General features: G+C 49.2%; 1 protein-coding gene across 1 annotated transcript in view; it reads left to right on the top strand.

Moving 5' to 3' along the window:
• The window catches only part of nlgn2a (neuroligin 2a), a 225710-nt gene that overhangs the window by 196467 nt on the left and 8213 nt on the right, over positions 1-21030 (top strand). Inside the window, exons 5-8 of the mRNA XM_064940422.1 lie at positions 6438-6623; positions 15900-16165; positions 16499-16652; positions 17588-17954. Coding sequence (XP_064796494.1) covers positions 6438-6623; positions 15900-16165; positions 16499-16652; positions 17588-17954 — 973 coding nt within the window. The remainder of the gene's footprint in view (positions 1-6437; positions 6624-15899; positions 16166-16498; positions 16653-17587; positions 17955-21030) is intronic.

Genomic DNA, 21030 nt, shown 5'->3' with positions numbered 1-21030 from the left:
AATTTAGAACCTCATATGGTGCGCAGGAATCATTTAGAACCTCACATGGTGCGCAGGAATAATTTAGAACCTCAGGAATAATTTAGAACCTCACATGGTAATTTAGAACCTCACATGGTGCAGGAATAATTTAGAACCTCACATGGTGCGCACCTCATGGTGCGCAGGAATAATTTAGAACCTCACATGATGCGCAGGAATAATTTAGAACCTCATATGGTGCGCAGGAATAATTTAGAACCTCAGGTGCACAGGAATAATTTAGAACCTCACATGGTGTGCAGGAATAATTTAGAACCTCACATGGTGCGCAGGAATAATTTAGAACCTCATATGGTGCGCAGGAATAATTTAGAACCTCACATGATGCGCAGGAATAATTTAGAACCTCACATGGTGTGCAGGAATAATTTAGAACCTCACATGGTGTGCAGGAATAATTTAGAACCTCACATGGTGCACAGGAATAATTTAGAACCTCACATGGTGCGCAGGAATAATTTAGAACCTCACATGGTGCGCAGGAATAATTTAGAACCTCATATGGTGCGCAGGAATAATTTAGAACCTCACATGGTGCGCAGGAATAATTTAGAACCTCAGGAAATAATTTAGAACCTCACATGGTGTGCAGGAATAATTTAGAACCTCACATGGTGTGCAGGAATAATTTAGAACCTCACATGGTGCACAGGAATAATTGCAACGACAGCCAAGCAATATAACAACGAATGTATTTGAATACGATATTAGAATAGTTCCAAAAACAAACGAGGGAGGAATGGAGGGAGAGGGAGAGGGAGAGGGAGAGGGAGAGGGAGAGGGAGAGGGAGAGGGAGAGGGAGAGGGAGAGGGAGAGAACAAACTACACAAGGCCACAGACTAACCAATTGTTAAACTTTGAGTTGTTAAACTGCTTCCCCTCGATTAACAGCGAGGTTGGTGCTAAACTAAAGAGCAGGGCTACCTCACACAGAGCTATCGCAGACAACCCTGAGACTACGGCTGAGGACAGGAACAAGTACAAGTAGTCCCACTATGACCTCCACAGAGTCATCAAACGAGAATAAGGACAATATAGGAATAAGGTGAAATCATATTACACAGGCGCCGATGTGGCCGGGGCTACAGTCCATTAGGGATTACAGAAGAAGACCCAGCCGTGATCTGCCCAACGATGCCACTGTACTAGATGAACTCAATGCATTTTATGGACGCTTTGACAACAACAACATCGTGCCGGGTGTGAGGGCCTGTCACCGACCCAGAAGATTGGGTGATCTCGCTCTCTGAGGCCCACGTGAGAAAGGTCTTTATTCAGGACAACACCTGCAAGGCCGTGGGGCCAGACAGTAATCCAGGGCGCGTTCTCAGATTATGTGCAGAACAGCTGGCACACATATTCACAGTCATTTTCAACCTCTCCTTGTCCCAGTGTTTGTATACCGCCCCAACAGATCCATAGGTGATGCCATCTCAATTTCTCTCCACACTGCCATCACCCACCTAGAAAAGAGGAATACCTATGCTGTTCATTGACTACTTCTCAGCGTTCAACCCCATTGTCCCCTCCGAGCTCGTCACCAAGCTTAGAACTTTGGGTCTGAACACCTCCCTCTGCAACTGGATCCTGGACTTCCTGACGGGCTGACCCCAGGTGGTGAGGGCGGGCAACATCACCTCCGCAACGCTGACCCTCAATCGCATGGTGCTACAGATGGTGGCGTTGACAGCCCAGTTCAACACTGGGGCCGAGCTCCTGGCCATCCAGGACATCTATGTCAGGCGGTGTGGTAAGAAGACCCGGAAAATTGTTAAAGACTCCAACTACCATTCTCTCTGTTTCCGCACGGCAAGCGCTAGTCTGGCACCAACAGGCTCTTGAACAGCTTCTATCCCCAAACAATAAGACTGATGAGTAGCTAACAAAATAGCTACATGGACTATTTGAGTTAACCTTGTATCGTTATTGACCTTTGCACTGTCTTTATGCTCACTCACACACACACTCCATCATTTACTCACACACACACATTACGCACATACATTTATACTGACTCTACACACACACACACCTGCTACTTTGTTTATCATATATCCTAGTCACCTTACCCCTACACTCATCTACCTCTATCAATCCAGTATCCCTGTAAATATGGTACTGGAACTGACCCTGTATATACAATTAGTATGCTTCTTACTTATTGTTTTCTGCATAACATTTATATTAATTACTGCAGTTGGCTTTTGAGTTTGCAAGAAAGGCATTTCACTGTACTTGTCCATGTGACATTCAAAACGTGAAACTTGGTGTTCTTAGTGTAAGAGGTCTCTTCATCTCCCCTCTCTGTCTCTTTCCAATACTACTGTATGTGTAGTTGACCCTGTTAAATACCTTGCCATTTACAGCTGCTGTAAGGAGTAGTGGCAGGAGAGACCGAAAGAGACAGAATGACAGGTTGGGTCTCGCTGTGACAGCGGCGTAAGGCAGGAGAGTATCGTGTGGCAGTTGTAATGACATATTTAGGCTGTGGCAGTTGTAATGACGTATTTAGGCTGCCTGTCTTCCTTCCTGCCTGTCTTCCTGTGTCTTCCTTCCTGCCTGTCTTCCTGCCTGTCTTCCTTCCTGCCTGTTTCCTGCCTGTAACAGGCTTCCTGACTGTTGCCTGTCTTCCTTCCTGCCTGTCTTCCTTCCTGCCTGTCTTCCTTCCTGCCTGTCTTCCTTCCTGCCTGTCTTCCTGCCTGTCTTCCTTCCTGCCTGTCTTCCTTCCTGCCTGTCTTCCTTCCTGCCTGTCTTCCTGCCTGTCTTCCTTCCTGCCTGTCTTCCTTCCTGCCTGTCTTCCTAGTAGATGTCTGAATTAAAGGAGAGGCAACTGAAAATAATCCTTACAAAGATCATGTTAAATAATGCACCCGTTTATACTGACCATTGCTTTCTGGCAATAAATCAAACACATTCCTTAACTGTGTTAACTTGAGCACAGTAAATGGACTTCACTATGGAAAACAACATTAACTCTGTACAGTTCTTAGATGTACTTGTTACAAAGAAGGGACCATCTCTAAGTACTACAGTTACAGCTGATCGTTACCATTCTAAAAAAAATAGGTTCTTACCAGTAAGCCAACTTCATAGACCGCGTCGCGTCTGTGACACAGAGGAAGAATATGATAGGCGATGGTACTCTCTCCTTGAGCGTTTCCACTCGAGAGGACACCCCCGATACCTGGCTGGAAAAGGCTCCAAAACAAGTTAAAGGTTTGAACAGGAACCAGTTCATTCATAAATCCCACGAAAGACCCAAGAAACCGTTTTCTGTAAACTAGCGACTCACTTTCAATGACAGCCGTAATGGGATCAAGTCTTCTGCCAATAAGCACTGGCAAATACTGTCATCAGACTCGTCCTTCAAATTCTGCCTTCTCGAGGCATCTTTATTCACCTTTTAACGATCAAGAAATCTATCGAACGTATTAGTTCCATCAGATGTGGTCAGAGAGAGAAAGGAGGCCTTCAGAAAAGGATGTTCCCCTGTAGATCATGTACACCCTGCCTATAGGCCAAGTTTAGACTGTTATACAAGAACGCTGTCCGTATCAGATTTGACACATCCTTTATGCCCCACTTATTTATGAAGGGCCGGGCCTGATCAAATCAAATCAAATTGTATTGGTTTTATTTGATGTCCTATGTGGTAAGTTGTCTCGTGAATTGATATAATGCATCCTAGTGAGCGGACACCTAAGGCAGTTGATGTACAGGTAGACCAGAGAAGATTCATCCCTGATTGGCAGGTAAGTTGGCAACCCTGATTAGAAGCACCTGCTGCTCATCGGTTGCTCGCCTGGGTTTCCTGCAAATGCTGTTTTGAATGAAAAAGATTTGTACCTACACACTAAAGTAGACCAAAAAGCCGTAACGCCTGTGTACGCTATCCCTGATGCAGTGAAAATATGTCTTGTTTAAATGAAGTAAGCTTCATTGTTTGAGTTATATTTATCTGAATTCATACCAACCAAACGTCCGGGAGAGTGTGATGGTCCTCTTTTGATTTGACACCTTGCTGCAAATGGAAGGATTGGAGAAGTGTGTAGTGTGCATGTGTGTGTTGATACATGTGTTTATTCCAACACTCCTACAAAACCATGTGTGTGTGTGTGTGTGTGTGTGTACTGTAGATGTGTGTGTAAATATTGGAAGCAGTATCCAGCATGATTATTCAGAGCCAGGCAGACACAGCTGCTCCCTTCACACACACACACACACACACACACACACACACACACACACACACACACACACACACACACACACACACACACACACACACACACACACACTACACCTATGGACACACACACAGGAGACACACTGGCAGCCCTGGCATTACTGGCAGGCAGCACCCTACAGAATGAATGCACACTGGGTATAGACAGGGCGAGGGTGATCCAACAGTCAGGGACACACTAAAGAGACAGGGGAAGCACGTACCCCCGTGCACACAGGCATGCGTGAGCACACACAAACACGCACATGCACCATCACACTCACACACCAAACCCATGTATCACATGTTTGTGTGTCCATATGTTTATTCATTGTCCACCTGATTCAATAAGAGGCATAAAGGTGTGTGTTAAAGGGAGACAACCCCAGCGTGTGTGTGTTTATATGTGTGTGTGAATGTGTGTGTCTCTCTCGCTCTGTCTCTGTGTGTGTGTGTGTTTTATATGTGTGTGTGAATGTGTGTCTCTCTCGCTCTCTGTGTGTGTGTGTGTGTGTTTGTGTGTGTGCGTGTGTGTTTGAGAGAGAGAGAGAGAGTCTTCTCTGTAGTGTCAGCTCTTTGATCAGCCTCCCCCTGCTCGGGAACCAACCTCTGGTGTCTTGGAGACAGATGAAACGCACACACATACACACACGAAACCCTGTGCCTCTCTCTCTTTGTCTCTCTCTCTATCCGGGGCCGCCTCATAGCCACAGAACACCCACTATCAATCCTCTCTTCTCCCTTCCCCTTAACAAGCGCTCCTTACCCCAGCTATTTTAAAGGCTATTGATATGGAGCTGAGGCTTTCATCTGGTATTGCACCAGTTTATTTATTAACAGCCCTTGGTTTTATTTTATCTAAATATGTGAGAGGATAGGTGACTGGAGAATACGTGGGTAAACCCTGAAGGGTGGTTGACAAGGGTAAGGGTATGTAAATATTGGAGAGAGGGGAGTTTGGAGCTTTAAAAAGCTGGTGGATCCTTTAGCTGCGTACATAAACAGTGTCAGGAAAGTAATGCCGGGCCAAGCCTTCACTCCGGGTTATTGTTGCTGACGTCCTCCCTTCCTCCTTCCCACTCTCTTCTGCTGTGTCTAGTGACCCAATTCGCTTCTATTCAAAAGCTGATTTACCGGCCAGACGGCAGAATATTTGACATTATTGCCAAAATAAACGTTCTATTGACACCTTAATATCTCCTCTCTCTCTCTCTTTCCCTACCTTCTGCCTTTCCTCGGTCCCTCTCTCTACTCTCTACCTACTTCCCCTTTCCTTCCTCCTCCTGCCCTCTCTACTCTCTACCTACTTCCCCTTTCCTTCCCCCTCCTGCTCTCCACCTACCTACTTCCCCTTTCCTTCCTCCTCCTGCTCTCCACCTCTCCCCCTCTCTTCTCTCTACCTACTTCCCCTTTCCTTCCTCCTCCTGCTCTCCACCTCTCCCCCTCTCTTTTCTCTACCTACTTCCCCTTTCCTTCCTCCTCCTGCTCTCCATCTCTCCCCTCTCTTCTCTCTACCTACTTCCCCTTTCCTTCCTCCTCCTGCTCTCCACCTCTCCCCCTCTCTTCTCTCTACCTACTTCCCCTTTCCTTCCCCTCCTGCTCTCCATCTCCCCCCTCTCTTCTCTCTACCTACTTCCCCTTTCCTTCCTCCTCCTGCTCTCCCCTCTCCCCCTCTTTTCTCTACCTACTTCCCCTTTCCTTCCTCCTCCTGCTCTCCACCTCTCTTCTCTCTACCTACTTCCCCTTTCCTTCCTCCTCCTGCTCTCCACCTCTCCCTCTCTCTTTTCTCTACCTACTTCCCCTTTCCTTCCTCCTCCTGCTCTCCCTCTCTCTTTTCTCTACCTACTTCCCCTTTCCTTCCTCCTCCTGCTCTCCCTCTCTCTTCTCTCTACCTCTTCCCCTTTCCTTCTCCTCTGCTCTCCACCTCTCCCCCTCTCTTCTCTCTACCTACTTCCCCTTTCCTTCCCCCTCCTGCTCTCCACCTCTCCCTCTCTTTTCTCTACCTACTTCCCCTTTCCTTCCTCCTCCTGCTCTCCCTCTCTCTTTTCTCTACCTACTTCCCCTTTCCTTCCTCCTCCTGCTCTCCACCTCTCCCCCTCTCTTCTCTCTACCTATTTCCCCTTTCCTTCCTCCTCCTGCTCTCTACCTCTCCCCCTCTCTTCTCTCCAGGCTTCCTGAGTACAGGCGACCAGTCAGCCAAGGGGAACTACGGTCTGTTGGACCAGATCCAGGCCCTGCGTTGGCTCAATGAGAACATCGGCCATTTTGGGGGCGACCCCGAGCGCATCACCATCTTCGGCTCCGGGGCGGGGGCGTCCTGCGTCAACCTGCTCATCCTCTCGCACCACTCCGAGGGTAAGGGGCACACTGGTGGGTCACATTCTTACTTGATTTGATTTGATTTACTTCTTAGTCTACTTAACCCTTGCCTGGTAGAATAAGGATCATTCAATGAACTGTGTGGTTACTCAAATGGATAGGTTGGTTGAAAGTGAGTTCCCAGGGTAGCATTAGTCCAATTGTAACTGTGTCACGCCCTGACCTTAAATATCCTTTATTCTCTATTTTGAGTTAGGTCGGGGTGTGACTAGGGTGGGCATTCTAGTTTCTTTATTTCTATGTTGGCCTGGTATGGTTCCCAATCAGAGGCAGCTGTCTATCGTTGTCTCTGATTGGGGATCATATTTAGGCAGCCTTTTCCCACCTGTTTGTTGTGGGATCTTGTTTTTGTGTAGTGCCTGTGAACACTGCATTGACTTCAGCCTTTATTGTTTTTGGTGAGTTTCATTTATTAAACATGTGGAACTCTACGTACGCTGCACCTTGGTCCATTTATTCTACTAACGATTGTGACAAACTGTGTCTCCTCATATATAATCCAATATACTACAATATAATTTCAGTATTCTTAACCTGGTAGAGTAAGAGAAAATGTACTGTGTTGCTATTCACTGGAAGAGTAGAGAGTAGATTGGTCTGGTCATTCTATGGAAAAGTTAGGCGTATCCAATTGTCTTGTGGGTAGATTGTACCATCACTGAAAAGTCAATTCAATTTTCATTCATACTCTCTGTCTACGTACCTGGTTGAATCATAGTAAATGTGAAATTGTGAGTGTACGATGTGGGTACTCACTCAAGAGGAGTAGGAGGGATAGACTGGTTCAAAGTGAGCTCAGACTGACTCAGACTGTGTGACACCTTATTCCACATAGAGTGTCTAAGCAAAAAGTAGTGGACTACTTAAGGAATAGAGTGCAATTTGAGGGAGAGACTCAAAGTTTAAATTGGGAGCAATGTGGTCCAATGACCTGCAAGGAAACCTCGACACACACTCTCATGCTTTCATCACAGCTATTACACTACCAGGTATACTCTGATAGAGAGAGGGAGAGAGAAATAAAAGGAGGAGAGAGATAAAAGGTGAAGAGAGATAAAAGATGGAGCGAGGGAGAGAGAGAAAAGGAGAAGAGAGGGGGAGAGAGAGATAAAATTTAGACAGGGAGAGAGATAAAAGGAGGAGAGAATGAGAGAGGGAGAGAGAGAGAAAAGGAAGAGAGAACAAGAGGCGGAGAGAGATAAAAGGAGAGAACGAGAGGGAGGGAGAGAGAAAAGGAGGAGAGAGATAAGGAGGTGAGAACGAGAGAGAGGGAGAGAGACAAAAGGGAGAGAGAGGGAGAGAGAAAAGGAGGAGAGAATGAGAGGGAGGGGGGGAGAAAAGGAGAGAATGAGAGAGATAAAAGAGGGAGAGAATGAGAGGGACGGAGAGATAAAAGGGGGAGAGAATTAGAGAGACTAAGAGGGAGAGAGATAAAGGAGGAGGGAACGAGAGAGGGAGAGATAAAAGGAGAGAACAAGAGAGGCGGAGAGAGAGGGAGAGAGATAAGAAGAGAGAACGAGAGAGACCGAGAGAGTTAAAAGCAGGAGAGAGAGATATGAGTGTGCATTGTGAGTGTTTCAATCATCATGCTGTGTGTCTCTGTGTCTGAAGATCAACCTGACCGCCATACAGTAATAACTCACATTTGTGTGTGTGTGTGTGTGTGTGTGTGTGTGAGCATGTGTGTGCGTGTGAGTGCACGCGTGTGTACATGCATGCTTTTCTGCATGTGGGTGCATGCAGGTGTGTGTGTGTGCATGAGACTGTGAATAAACAACCTGTACAGTGTGCATGTTCTCTCCACACCTCACACCCTAACCTTCATGTTCTCTCCTCCCCTCACACCCTAACCTTCATGTTCTCTCCTCCCCTCACACCCTAACCTTCATGTTCTCTCCTCCCCTCACACCCTAACCTTCATGTTCTCTCCTCCCCTCACAACCTAAACTTCATGTTCTTGCCACCCCTCACACCCTAACCTTCATGTTCTCTCCTCCCCTCCCCTCACACCCTAACCTTCATGTTCTCTCCTACCCTCACACCCTGACCTTCATGTTCTCTCCACCCCTCACACCCTAACCTTCATGTCCTCTCCTCCCCTCACACCCTAACCTTCATGTCCTCTCCTCCCCTCACACCCTAACCTTCATGTTCTCTCCTTCCCTCACACCCTAACCTTCATGTTCTCTCCTCCCCTCACACCCTAACCTTCATGTTCTCTCCTCCCCTCACACCCTAACCTTCATGTTCTCTCCTCCCCTCACACCCTAACCTTCATGTTCTCTCCACCCCTCACACCATAACCTTCATGTTCTCGCCACCCCTCACACCCTAACCTTCATGTTCTCTCCTCCCTTCACACCCTAACCTTCATGTTCTCTCCACCCCTCACACCATAACCTTCATGTTCTCACCACCCCTCACACCCTAACCTTCATGTTCTCTCCTCCCCTCACACCCTAACCTTCATGTTCTCTCCACCCCTCACACCCTAACCTTCATGTTCTCTCCACCCCTCACACCCTAACCTTCATGTTCTCTCATCCCCTCACACCCTAACTTTCATGTTCTCGCCACCCCTCACACCCTAACCTTCATGTTCTCTCCTCCCTTCACACCCTAACCTTCATGTTCTCTCCACCCCTCACACCATAACCTTCATGTTCTCGCCACCCCTCACACCCTAACCTTCATGTTCTCTCATCCCCTCACACCGTAACCTTCATGTTCTCTCATCCCCTCACACCCTAACCTTCATGTTCTTTCCTCCCCTCACACCCTAACCTTCATGTTCTCTCATCCCCTCACACCCTAACCTTCATGTTCTGTCCTCCCCACAAACTAACCTTCATGTTCTCTCCACCCCTCACACCCTAACCTTCATGTTCTCTCCTCCCCTCACACCCTAACCTTCATGTTCTCTCATCCCCTCACACCCTAACCTTCATGTTCTCTCCTCCCCTCACACCCTAACCTTCATGTTCTCTCCTCCCCTCACACCCTAACCTTCATGTTCTCTCCACCCCTCACACCCTAACCTTCATGTTCTCTCATCCCCTCACAACCTAACTTTCATGTTCTCTCCTCCCCCCACACCCTAACCTTCATGTTCTCTCCACCCCTCACACCCTAACCTTCATGTTCTCTCATCCCCTCACACCGTAACCTTCATGTTCTCTCATCCCCTCACACCCTAACCTTCATGTTCTCGCCACCCCTCACACCCTAACCTTCACGTTCTCTCCTCCCCTCCCCTCACACCCTAACCTTCATGTTCTCTCCTCCCCTCACACCCTGACCTTCATGTTCTCTCCACCCCTCACACCCTAACCTTCATGTCCTCTCCTCCCCTCACACCCTAATCTTCATGTCCTCTCCTCCCCTCACACCCTAACCTTCATGTTCTCTCCTCCCCTCACACCCTAACCTTCATGTTCTCTCCTCCCTTCACACCCTAACCTTCATGTTCTCTCCACCCCTCACACCATAACCTTCATGGTCTCGCCACCCCTCACACCCTAACCTTCATATTCTCTCATCCCCTCACACCCTAACCTTCATGTTCTGTCCTCCCCTTACACCCTAACCTTCATGTTCTCTTCACCCCTCACACCCTAACCTTCATGTTCTCTCCTCCCCTCACACCCTAACCTTCATGTTCTCTCCACCCCTTACACCCTAACCTTCATGGTCTCGCCACCCCTCACACCCTAACCTTCATGTTCTCTCATCCCCTCACACCCTAACCTTCATGTTCTCTCCACCCCTCACACCCTAACCTTCATGTTCTCTCATCCCCTCACACCCTAACTTTCATGTTCTCTCCTCCCCTCACACCCTAACCTTCATGTTCTCTCCACCCCTCACACCCTAACCTTCATGTTCTCTCATCCCCTCACACCCTAACCTTCATGTTCTCTCCTCCCCTCACACCCTAACCTTCATGTTCTCTCATCCCCTCACACCCTAACCTTCATGTTCTCTCCTCCCCTCACACCCTAACCTTCATGTTCTCTCCTCCCCTCACACCCTAACCTTCATGTTCTCTCCTCCCCTTCACACCCTAACCTTCATGTTCTCTCCTCCCCTCACACCCTAACCTTCATGTTCTCTCATCCCCTCACACCCTAACCTTCATGTTCTCTCCTCCCCTCACACCCTAACCTTCATGTTCTCTCCACCCCTCACACCCTAACCTTCATGTTCTCTCCACCCCTCACACCCTAACCTTCATGTTCTCTCCACCCCTCACACCCTAACCTTCATGTTCTCTCCACCCCTCACACCCTAACCTTCATGTTCTCTCATCCCCTCACAACCTAACTTTCATGTTCTCTCCTCCCCCCACACCCTAACCTTCATGTTCTCTCCACCCCTCACACCCTAACCTTCATGTTCTCTCATCCCCTCACACCGTAACCTTCATGTTCTCTCATCCCCTCACACCCTAACCTTCATGTTCTCGCCACCCCTCACACCCTAACCTTCATGTTCTCTCCTCCCCTCCCCTCACACCCTAACCTTCATGTTCTCTCCTACCCTCACACCCTGACCTTCATGTTCTCTCCACCCCTCACACCCTAACCTTCATGTCCTCTCCTCCCCTCACACCCTAACCTTCATGTCCTCTCCTCCCCTCACACCCTAACCTTCATGTTCTCTCCACCCCTCACACCCTAACCTTCATGTTCTCTCATCCCCTCACACCCTAACCTTCATGTTCTCTCATCCCCTCACACCCTAACCTTCATGTTCTCGCCACCCCTCACACCCTAACCTTCATGTTCTCGCCACCCCTCACACCCTAACCTTCATGTTCTCTACTACCCTCACACCCTGACCTTCATGTTCTCTCCACACCTCACACCCTAACCTTCATGTCCTCTCCTCCCCTCACACCCTAACCTTCATGTCCTCTCCTCCCCTCACACCCTAACCTTCATGTTCTCTCCTCCCCTCACACCCTAACCTTCATGTTCTCTCCAACCCCTCACACCCTAACCTTCATGTTCTCTAATCCCCTCACACCCTAACCTTCATGTTCTCTCCTCCCCTCACACCCTAACCTTCATGTTCTCTCCTCCGCTCACACCCTAACCTTCATGTCCTCCGTCATATCTTGTCTTGCCATTGACTCGTCTCCTCTGCTGCCACTCACCAATACATTGCAACCTGACCGTGTCTGCTGTCAAACCCATTTTCATCATCATCGTCATCTAACCCCAGCCCTCCAGACTACTCCTCCACCTGTCACTCAAACCTTCATGTCCTCTCCTCCCCTCACACCCTAACCTTCATGTCCTCTCCTCCCCTCACACCCTAACCTTCATGTTCTCTCCTCCCCTCACACCCTAACCTTCATGTTCTCTCCAACCCCTCACACCCTAACCTTCATGTTCTCTCATCCCCTCACAACCTAACTTTCATGTTCTCTCCTCCCCCCACACCCTAACCTTCATGTTCTCTCCACCCCTCACCCCTAACCTTCATGTTCTCTCATCCCCTCACACCGTAACCTTCATGTTCTCTCATCCCCTCACACCCTAACCTTCATGTTCTCGCCACCCCTCACACCCTAACCTTCATGTTCTCTCCTCCCCTCCCCTCACACCCTAACCTTCATGTTCTCTCCTACCCTCACACCCTGACCTTCATGTTCTCTCCACCCCTCACACCCTAACCTTCATGTCCTCTCCTCCCCTCACACCCTAACCTTCATGTCCTCTCCTCCCCTCACACCCTAACCTTCATGTTCTCTCCACCCCTCACACCCTAACCTTCATGTTCTCTCATCCCCTCACACCCTAACCTTCATGTTCTCTCATCCCCTCACACCCTAACCTTCATGTTCTCGCCACCCCTCACACCCTAACCTTCATGTTCTCGCCACCCCTCACACCCTAACCTTCATGTTCTCTACTACCCTCACACCCTGACCTTCATGTTCTCTCCACACCTCACCCCTAACCTTCATGTCCTCTCCTCCCCTCACACCCTAACCTTCATGTCCTCTCCTCCCCTCACACCCTAACCTTCATGTTCTCTCCTCCCCTCACCCCTAACCTTCATGTTCTCTCCATCCCCTCACACCCTAACCTTCATGTTCTCTAATCCCCTCACACCCTAACCTTCATGTTCTCTCCTCCCCTCACACCCTAACCTTCATGTTCTCTCCTCCGCTCACACCCTAACCTTCATGTCCTCCGTCATATCTTGTCTTGCCATTGACTCGTCTCCTCTGCTGCCACTCACCAATACATTGCAACCTGACCGTGTCTGCTGTCAAACCCATTTTCATCATCATCGTCATCTAACCCCAGCCCTCCAGACTACTCCTCCACCTGTCACTCAAAGCCCCCGGGCCGCCAGGTAAGGAACATTCCCGCTCCCCTCGAAGAACGTCAATCACGCCATTGCACCAGTCAGCAAATGAACTGTGCCATGATATACATGAGTTGAAGGAGGAGAGGTGAATGGGGGAGGTGGGGAGGGGAAGGGGAGATACAGATTGTTATGATGAGAGAGGCAGAGGGTGAGTGAGGAGAGGTAGGGAATATGAGAGGGGGATAGAGTAAAGAAATACATTGATTGTTAGGATTTAGGATGAAATATATACAGTGCCTTCGGAAAGTATTCAGAACCCTTGACTTCTTCCACATTTTGTTACGTTCCTTATTCTGAAATGGATTAAATGAAACATCCTTAGCAATCTACAGACAATACCCCATAACAACAAAACGAACACAAGTTTTTAGACATTTTTGCACATTAATACAAAATGAAAAACAGACATACCTTATTTGCATAAGTATTCAGACTCTTTTCTATGAGACTCGAAATTGAGCTCAGGTGCATCCTGTTTCCGTTGAGCATCCTTGAGATGTTTCTACAACGTGATTGGAGTCCACCTGTGGTAAATTCAATTGATTGGACATGATGTGGAAAGTCACACAACTGTCTATATAAGGTCCCACAGTTGACAGTGCATGTCAGAGCAAAACCACACCATGAGGTCGAAGGAATTGTCCATAGAGCTCCGAGACAGGATTGTGTCGAGGCACAGATCTGGGGAAGGGAACCAAGACATGTCTGCAGCATTGAAGGTCCCCAAAAACACAGTGGCCTCCATCATTCTTAAATAGAAGAAGTTTGGAACCACCAAGACTCTTCCTAGAGCTGGCCGCCCGGCCAAACTGAGCAATCGGGGGAGAAGGGTCTTGGTCAGGGAGGTGACCAAGAACCCGATGGTCACTATGACAGAGCTCCAGAGTTCCCCTGTGGAGATGGGAGAACCTTCCAGAAGGACAACCATGCTGTACTCCACCAATCAGGCCTTTATTGTAGAGTGGCCAGATGGAAGCCACTCTTCAGTAAAAGGCACACGACAGCCCGCTTGGAGTTTGCCAAAAGGCACCTAAAGACTCTCAGATCATGACAAACAAGATTCTCTGGTCTGATGAAATCTAGATTGAACTCTTTGGCCTGAATTCCAAGCGTAATGTTTGGAGGAAACTTGGCACCATCATTACGGTGAAGCATGGTGGTGGCAGCATCATGCTGTGGGGATGTTTCTCAGCTGCAGGGACTGGGAGACTAGTCAGGATTGAGGCAAAGATGAACAGAGCAAAGTACAGAGAGATCCTTGATGAAAACCTGCTCCAGAGCACTCAGGACCTCAGACTAGGGCAAAGGTTCACCTTCCAACAGGACAACGAACCTAAGCACACAGCCAAGACAATGCAGGAGTGGCTTCGGGACAAGTCTCTGAATGTCCTTGAGTAGCCCAGCCAGAGCCTGAACTTGTACCCGATATTAAACATCTCCATTCCAAAATTAAATCTAGAATCGGCTTTCAATTCCGCAACTCGAACATCTCTGGAGAGACCTGAAAATAGCTGTGCAGCAACGCTCCCCATCCAAACTGACAGAGCTTGAGAGGAACTGCAGAGAAGAATGGGAGAAACTCCCCAAATACAGGTGTGCCAAGCTTGTAGCGTCATACCCAAGAAGACTCAAGGCTGTAATCGCTGCCAAATGTGCTTCAAGAAAGTACTGAGTAAAGGTTCTGAATACTTAAGTGAATGTGATTTCATTTTTTTTTCATTTATAAATTAGCAAACATTTATAAAAACCTGTTTTTGCTTTGTCATTATGAGGTATCGTGTGTAGATTGATGAGGGGGAAAAAACAACTTAATCCATTTTAGAATAAGGCTGTAACCTAAAATGTGGAAAAGGTCAAGGGGTCTGAATACTTTCCGAAGGCCCTTTTGTCAATCGTATATCTCAGCCTTTTATCTCCCTCATTCTTTTTCTTACTCTATCACTTCTTACAAACTTTCTCACCCCACTCTTCAACTCCCACTCCTTCTCTCCCCCCGCCCACCCTTTCTCTCTTCCTCTCTCGCTCTTTCTCTGTCTCTCTTTCTCTGTCTCTCTCTCTCTCTCTTCTATGAGGAGAAATGCTGAGGTATCAGGTAGGGCTAGCTCGTGTCTGAGTCATACACTTCCTAATAAACTCCCTGGGAAATAGAGGCTCTGCGTCACTGCTTAATAATTCACCAGGAATCTACAGAAGAGGAAAGGAGTGCGGAGGAAGAGAGCGAGACGAAGGAGGAACAGTAGGGAGGGATGAGAGCCCCCTCCTGTTACGAGGCACAGGACCGACGGAGAGAAATAGAAAAGAGAGAGAGAGCGAGAGCGAGAGAGAGAGAGAGAGAAATCTGTGGACGATAGGAAGGAAAAGTTTCTTTTAGAAGCAGACTGTGTCGTCCCCCATCGATTTCCCAGTCTGGGCTGTATCATATCATTTCAAGTCTGAGATTGTTGGAGTTAGAAGCACATGCCTTTCTCTCTGATTTGTTACAGTGAGTAAGATGTAGGGAAAAGCAAAGACAAATCTGTGGAGGGTAGAAGGAACTAACTTTCACAACCTCAGTATTCTCAATCCCTTCCCCAAGACTGAACTTTTCAGAGTGTTCAAAGTACAGTATTAACTTCTCTCTTCCCGGAGAGAAAGGAGGCAATGAGAGGATTCCACTTGAGACTATTGAGATGCACCCATGGCTGCTACTCTAGTGACCTAACGTGTGTAGCACACTTTGACGAATAAAAGTGCATGTCCGCTCACCTTTTCCTGACGTATATAGGATATTATTTTTTGGTCCAGGTGATATTACATTGGATGGTCATGAAACTGCCACCTTACAGATTCAGTTGTATAACTTCTCCTTCCACTCTCTCTCTCCTCCAGGGTTGTTCCAGAGGGCCATAGCCCAGAGTGGCTCAGCCATCTCCAGCTGGTCGGTCAACTACCAGCCCCTCAAGTACACTAAGATCCTGGCCCGGAAAGTGGGCTGCAGCCACTCAGAGACGGCAGAATTAGTGGACTGCCTGAGGAAGAAGAACTTCAGGGAGCTGGTGGACCAGGACATCCAGCCGGCCCGTTACCACATCGCCTTCGGACCCGTAGTGGACGGAGACGTGGTGCCGGACGACCCTGAGATACTCATGCAGCAGGTGTGTGTGGGCCGGCGTGTGCGTGCGCGCCTCTGTGCGTGTATATTAGTCACAGCTCTCTGACTGCAGAGACAGAGGTACTTTATTGGTTGTGATGAAGTCCCAAGCTGAGATTTACCAAGGGTAAAATGTAAAAATATAAAGATTATGATAAGACATTACTGTAATGGTTCAGTGTAATTGAAGACAGTTTCATATTTGAGGCTTTTTGATGTTTAATGCTCTTTTTAAGGTGCCCAAAGTGCTTAAAATTTTATGGGGCAGCACCACTCATCTCATCCACGTCTAATGCATTTATGGACCTAACGTGTCCTTCTCTTTTTCTGCCACTAGGGGGAGTTCCTGAACTATGACATCCTGATAGGAGTGAACCAGGGAGAGGGGCTCAAGTTTGTAGATGACAGTGAAGACAACGATGGGATCTCAGCTGCAGCGTTCGACTACACTATATCTAACTTTGTGGACAATCTCTACGGCTATCCTGAGGGTAAGGGTCTCTGTGTACCTATTAATGTACCGCTTCTCAGAAAGTATTGTGTTACAATATGAGTCAACATGAGTCTTCTTGGGTAAGTCTCATCAGAGCTTTCCACACCTGTATTGCGCAACAGTTCCCCGTTATTCTTTCTATTAGGTGCTGAGGATCATGACTAGATAGCAATTTTCAAGTCTTGCCACAAATTTAAGTCAAAACTGTAACTTGGCCACTCAGGAACATTCACTGTCTTCTTGGTAAGCAACTCCAGTGTAGATTTGGCCTTGTTTTGTAGGCTATTGTTCTGCTCAAAGGTGAATTCCTCTCCCAGTCTCTGATGTAAAGCAGACTGAACTAGGTTTTTCTCTGGAATCTTGTCTGTTCTTAGCTTCATCCCGTTTATCTTCATCCTGAAAAACTCCCCAGTCTTTCCCGATGTCAAGCATACCCATAACATGATGCTGCGCCACCATGCTTGAAAATAAGGAGGCAGTTAGTCAGTGTTGTATTGTTGGATTTGCACCAAAGTTCAAGGACGTGTAGACTTTCTAGAGGCACTGTATATAACCACTAGAGAGGAACAGTGTTTCCTAAAGCCAAGTTATGTGGTTTACTGTTTGGTAAAATCTTCTATTCAAACTTCAATTTACTAACATTTGCCCTTTTCTCCGACTCCTCCCTTACTTGTCCCTCTCTTCCCTCTTTTTTCCCTCTTTTCCCTCTCTTCCCTCTATTTTCCCTCTCTTGTCCCTCTCTTCCCTCTCTTTTCCCTTAACATTCTCTCTCTCAATTTATCTTCCTCTCTCTCGCTTCCTTTTGCTTATTATCTGCCTACGTCTCTTTCTGTCTCTCTTCAACTCTCACTCTGTCCATGTCTAATATCTCTCTCTCGTCTCACACCTCCCCCCCCCCGCCCTTCCTCCTATCTTCCCTCTCCTCCCATCTAGGTAAGGACATCCTAAGGGAGACCATTAAGTTCATGTACACCGACTGGGCCGACCGTGACAACGGAGACATGAGGAGAAAAACCCTCCTCGCCTTATTCACGGACCACCAGTGGGTGGCGCCGGCGGTGGCCACGGCCAAACTGCACGCCGAGTTCCAGTCTCCCGTTTACTTCTACACCTTCTACCACCACTGTCAGACGGAGACGCGGCCGGAGTGGGCGGACGCAGCCCACGGGGATGAGATCCCCTACGTGTTCGGGGTGCCCATGATCGGAGCCACCGACCTCTTCCCCTGCAACTTCTCTAAGAATGATGTCATGCTCAGTGCTGTAGTCATGACATATTGGACTAACTTCGCTAAGACGGGGTAGGTGGCTGATGGGTAGGTGGTAGCTGAGTAGGTGGTAGGTGGGTAGGTGGTAGGTGGGTAAATGGTAGTTGTGTAGGTGATAGGTGGTTGATGGGTAGGTGGTTGATGAGTAGGTGGGTAGGTGGTTGAGTGGTAGGTGGGTAAGTGGAAGGTGGGAAAGTGGGTAGGTGGTTGGTGGGAAAGTGGGTAGGTGGTTGGTGGGAAAGTGGGTAGGTGGTTGGTGGGAAAGTGGGTAGGTGGTTGGTAGGTCGGTGGTTGGTGGGAAAGTGAGTAGGTGGTTGGTGGGTAGGTGGTTGGTGGGAAAGTGGGTAGGTGGTTGGTGGGTAGGTGGTAGGTGGGTAAATGGTAGTTGTGTAGGTGATAGGTGGTTGATGGGTAGGTGGTTGATGAGTAGGTGGGTAGGTGGTTGAGTGGTAGGTGGGTAAGTGGAAGGTGGGAAAGTGGGTAGGAGGTTGGTGGGTAGGTGGTTGGTGGGAAAGTGGGTAGGTGGTTGGTGGGAAAGTGGGTAGGTGGTTGATGGGAAAGTGGGTAGGTGGTTGGTGGGTCGGTGGTTGGTTGGTGGGAAAGTGGGTAGGTGGTTGGTGGGTAGGTGGTTGGTGGGAAAGTGGGTATGTGGTTGGTGGAAAAGTGGGTAGGTGGTTGGTGGGAAAGTGGATAGGTGGGTAGGTGGTTGGTGGGACGGTGGTTGGTGGGACAGTGGGTAGGTGGTTGGTGGGTAGGTGGTTAGTGTGGACGGTGGGTAGGTGGTTGGTGGGAAAGTGGGTAGGTGGTTGGTGGGAAAGTGGGTAGGTGGTTGGTGGGAAAGTGGGTAGGTGGTTGGTGGGTCGGTGGTTGGTGGGAAAGTGGGTAGGTGGTTGGTGGGTAGGTGGTTGGTGGGAAAGTGGGTAGGTGGTTGGTGGGACGGTGGGTAGGTGGTTGGTGGGAAAGTGGTTGGTGGGAAAGTTGGTAGGTGGTTGGTGGGAAAGTGGGTAGGTGGTTGGTGGGAAAGTGGGTAGGTGGTTGGTGGGTAGGTGGTTGGTGGGAAAGTGGGTAGGTGGGTAGGTGGTTGGTGGGACGGTGGGTAGGTGGTTAGTGGGACGGTGGGTAGGTGGTTGGTGGAAAAGTGGGTAGGTGGTTGGTGGAAAAGTGGGTAGGTGGTTGGTGGGAAAGTGGGTAGGTGGTTGGTGGGTCGGTGGCTGGTGGGAAAGTGGGTAGGTGGTTGGTGGGTAGGTGGTTGGTGGGAAAGTGGGTAGGTGGTTGGTGGGACGGTTGGTGGGAAAGTGGGTAGGTGGGTGGTGGGAAAGTGGGTAGGTGGTTGGTGGGAAAGTGGGTAGGTGGTTGGTGGGTAGGTGGTTGGTGGGAAAGTGGGTAGGTGGTTGGTGGGAAAGTGGGTAGGTGGTTGGTGGGACGGTGGTTGGTGGGACGGTGGGTAGGTGGTTGGTGGGTAGGTGGTTAGTGGGACGGTGGGTAGGTGGTTGGTGGGAAAGTGGGTAGGTGGTTGGTGGGAAAGTGGGTAGGTGGGAAAGTGGGTAGTTGGTTGGTGGGATGGTGGGTAGGTGGTTGGTGGGAAGGTGGGTAGGTGGGTTGGTGGGACAGTGGTATGTGGGTAGGTGGTTGGTGGGACAGTGGTATGTGGGTAGGTGGTTGGTGGGAAGGTGGGATGGTGGATAGGTGGTAGAGGGATAGGTTATTGGTTGGTGAGAAGGTGGGTAGGTGGTTGGTTTGTAAGTGGTTTGTGATAGGTGGTTTGTGTGATGGTGGTTGGTGGGAAAGTGGGTAGGTGGTTGGTGGGTAGGTGGTTGGTGGGTAGGTGGTTGGTGGGAAGGTGGGTAGGTGGTTGGTGGGAAAGTGGTTGGTGGGAAAGTTGGTAGGTGGTTGGTGGGAAAGTATGTAGGTGGTTGGTGGGAAAGTGGGTAGGTGGTTGGTGGGTAGGTGGTTGGTGGGTAGGTGGTTGGTGGGAAAGTGGGTAGGTGGTTGGTGGGAAAGTGGGTAGGTGGGTAGGTGGTTGGTGGGACGGTGGTTGGTGGGACGGTGGGTAGGTGGTTGGTGGTTAGTGGGACGGTGGGTAGGTGGTTGGTGGGAAAGTGGGTAGGTGGTTGGTGGGAAAGTGGGTAGGTAGTTGGTGGGAAAGTGGGTAGTTGGTTGGTGGGACGGTGGGTAGGTGGTTGGTGGGATGGTGGGTAGGTGGTTGGTGGGACGGTGGGTAGGTGGGTTGGTGGGACAGTGGTATGTGGGTAGGTGGTTGGTGGGACAGTGGTATGTGGGTAGGTGGTTGGTGGGACAGTGGTATGTGGGTAGGTGGTTGGTGGGAAGGTGGGATGGTGGATAGGTGGTAGAGGGATAGGTTATTGGTTGGTGAGAAGGTGGGTAGGTGGTTGGTTTGTAAGTGGTTTGTGATAGGTGGTTTGTGTGATGGTGGTTGGTGGTTGGTGGGAATGTGGGACAGTGGTTGGTGGGACAGTGGTTGGTGGGACAGTGGTTGGTGGTAGGTGGTAGAGGGATAGGTTGTTGGTTGTTGAGAAGGTGGGTAGGTGGTTGGTTGGTAAGTGGTTTGTGTGACGTGGGAAGGTGGGTATGTGGGACAGTGGTTGGTGGGACAGTGGTAGGTGGGTAGGTGGTTGGTGGGACAGTGGTAGGTGGTGGGACGGTGGTTGGTGGGGCAGTGGTTGGTGGGTAGGTGGTTGGTGGGTAGGTAGGTAGGTGGTTGGTTGGTAAGTGGTTTGTGGGATGGTGGTTGATGGGAAGCTGGGTAGATGGGAAGGTGGTTGGTGAAACGGTGGTTGGTGGGCAGGTGGTTGGTAGGACTGCGGTAGGTGGGACAGTTAGGTGGTTGGTTGGTAAGTGGTTTGTGGGACGGTGGTTGGTGAAACGGTGGTAGGTGGTGGGTAGATGGTTGGTAGGACAGCGGTAGTGGGTTGGTAGGACAGCAGTAGGTGGGACAGTGGTAGGTGGTTGGTGGTTGGTGGGTAGGTAGTTAGGTGGTTGGTGAGACAGTGGTATGTGGGAGGGTGGGTTGGTGGGACGGTGGATAGGTGGTAGAGCGATAGGCTGTTGGTTGGTGAGAATGTGGGTAGGTGGTTGGTTGGTAAGTGGT

Source organism: Oncorhynchus masou, chromosome 27 (genome assembly GCF_036934945.1).
Source record: "Oncorhynchus masou masou isolate Uvic2021 chromosome 27, UVic_Omas_1.1, whole genome shotgun sequence".
NCBI lineage: Eukaryota > Metazoa > Chordata > Actinopteri > Salmoniformes > Salmonidae > Oncorhynchus > Oncorhynchus masou.
The sequence above is the reverse complement of the archived record's forward strand: the minus strand, read 5'-3'. Positions and strand labels throughout refer to the sequence as shown.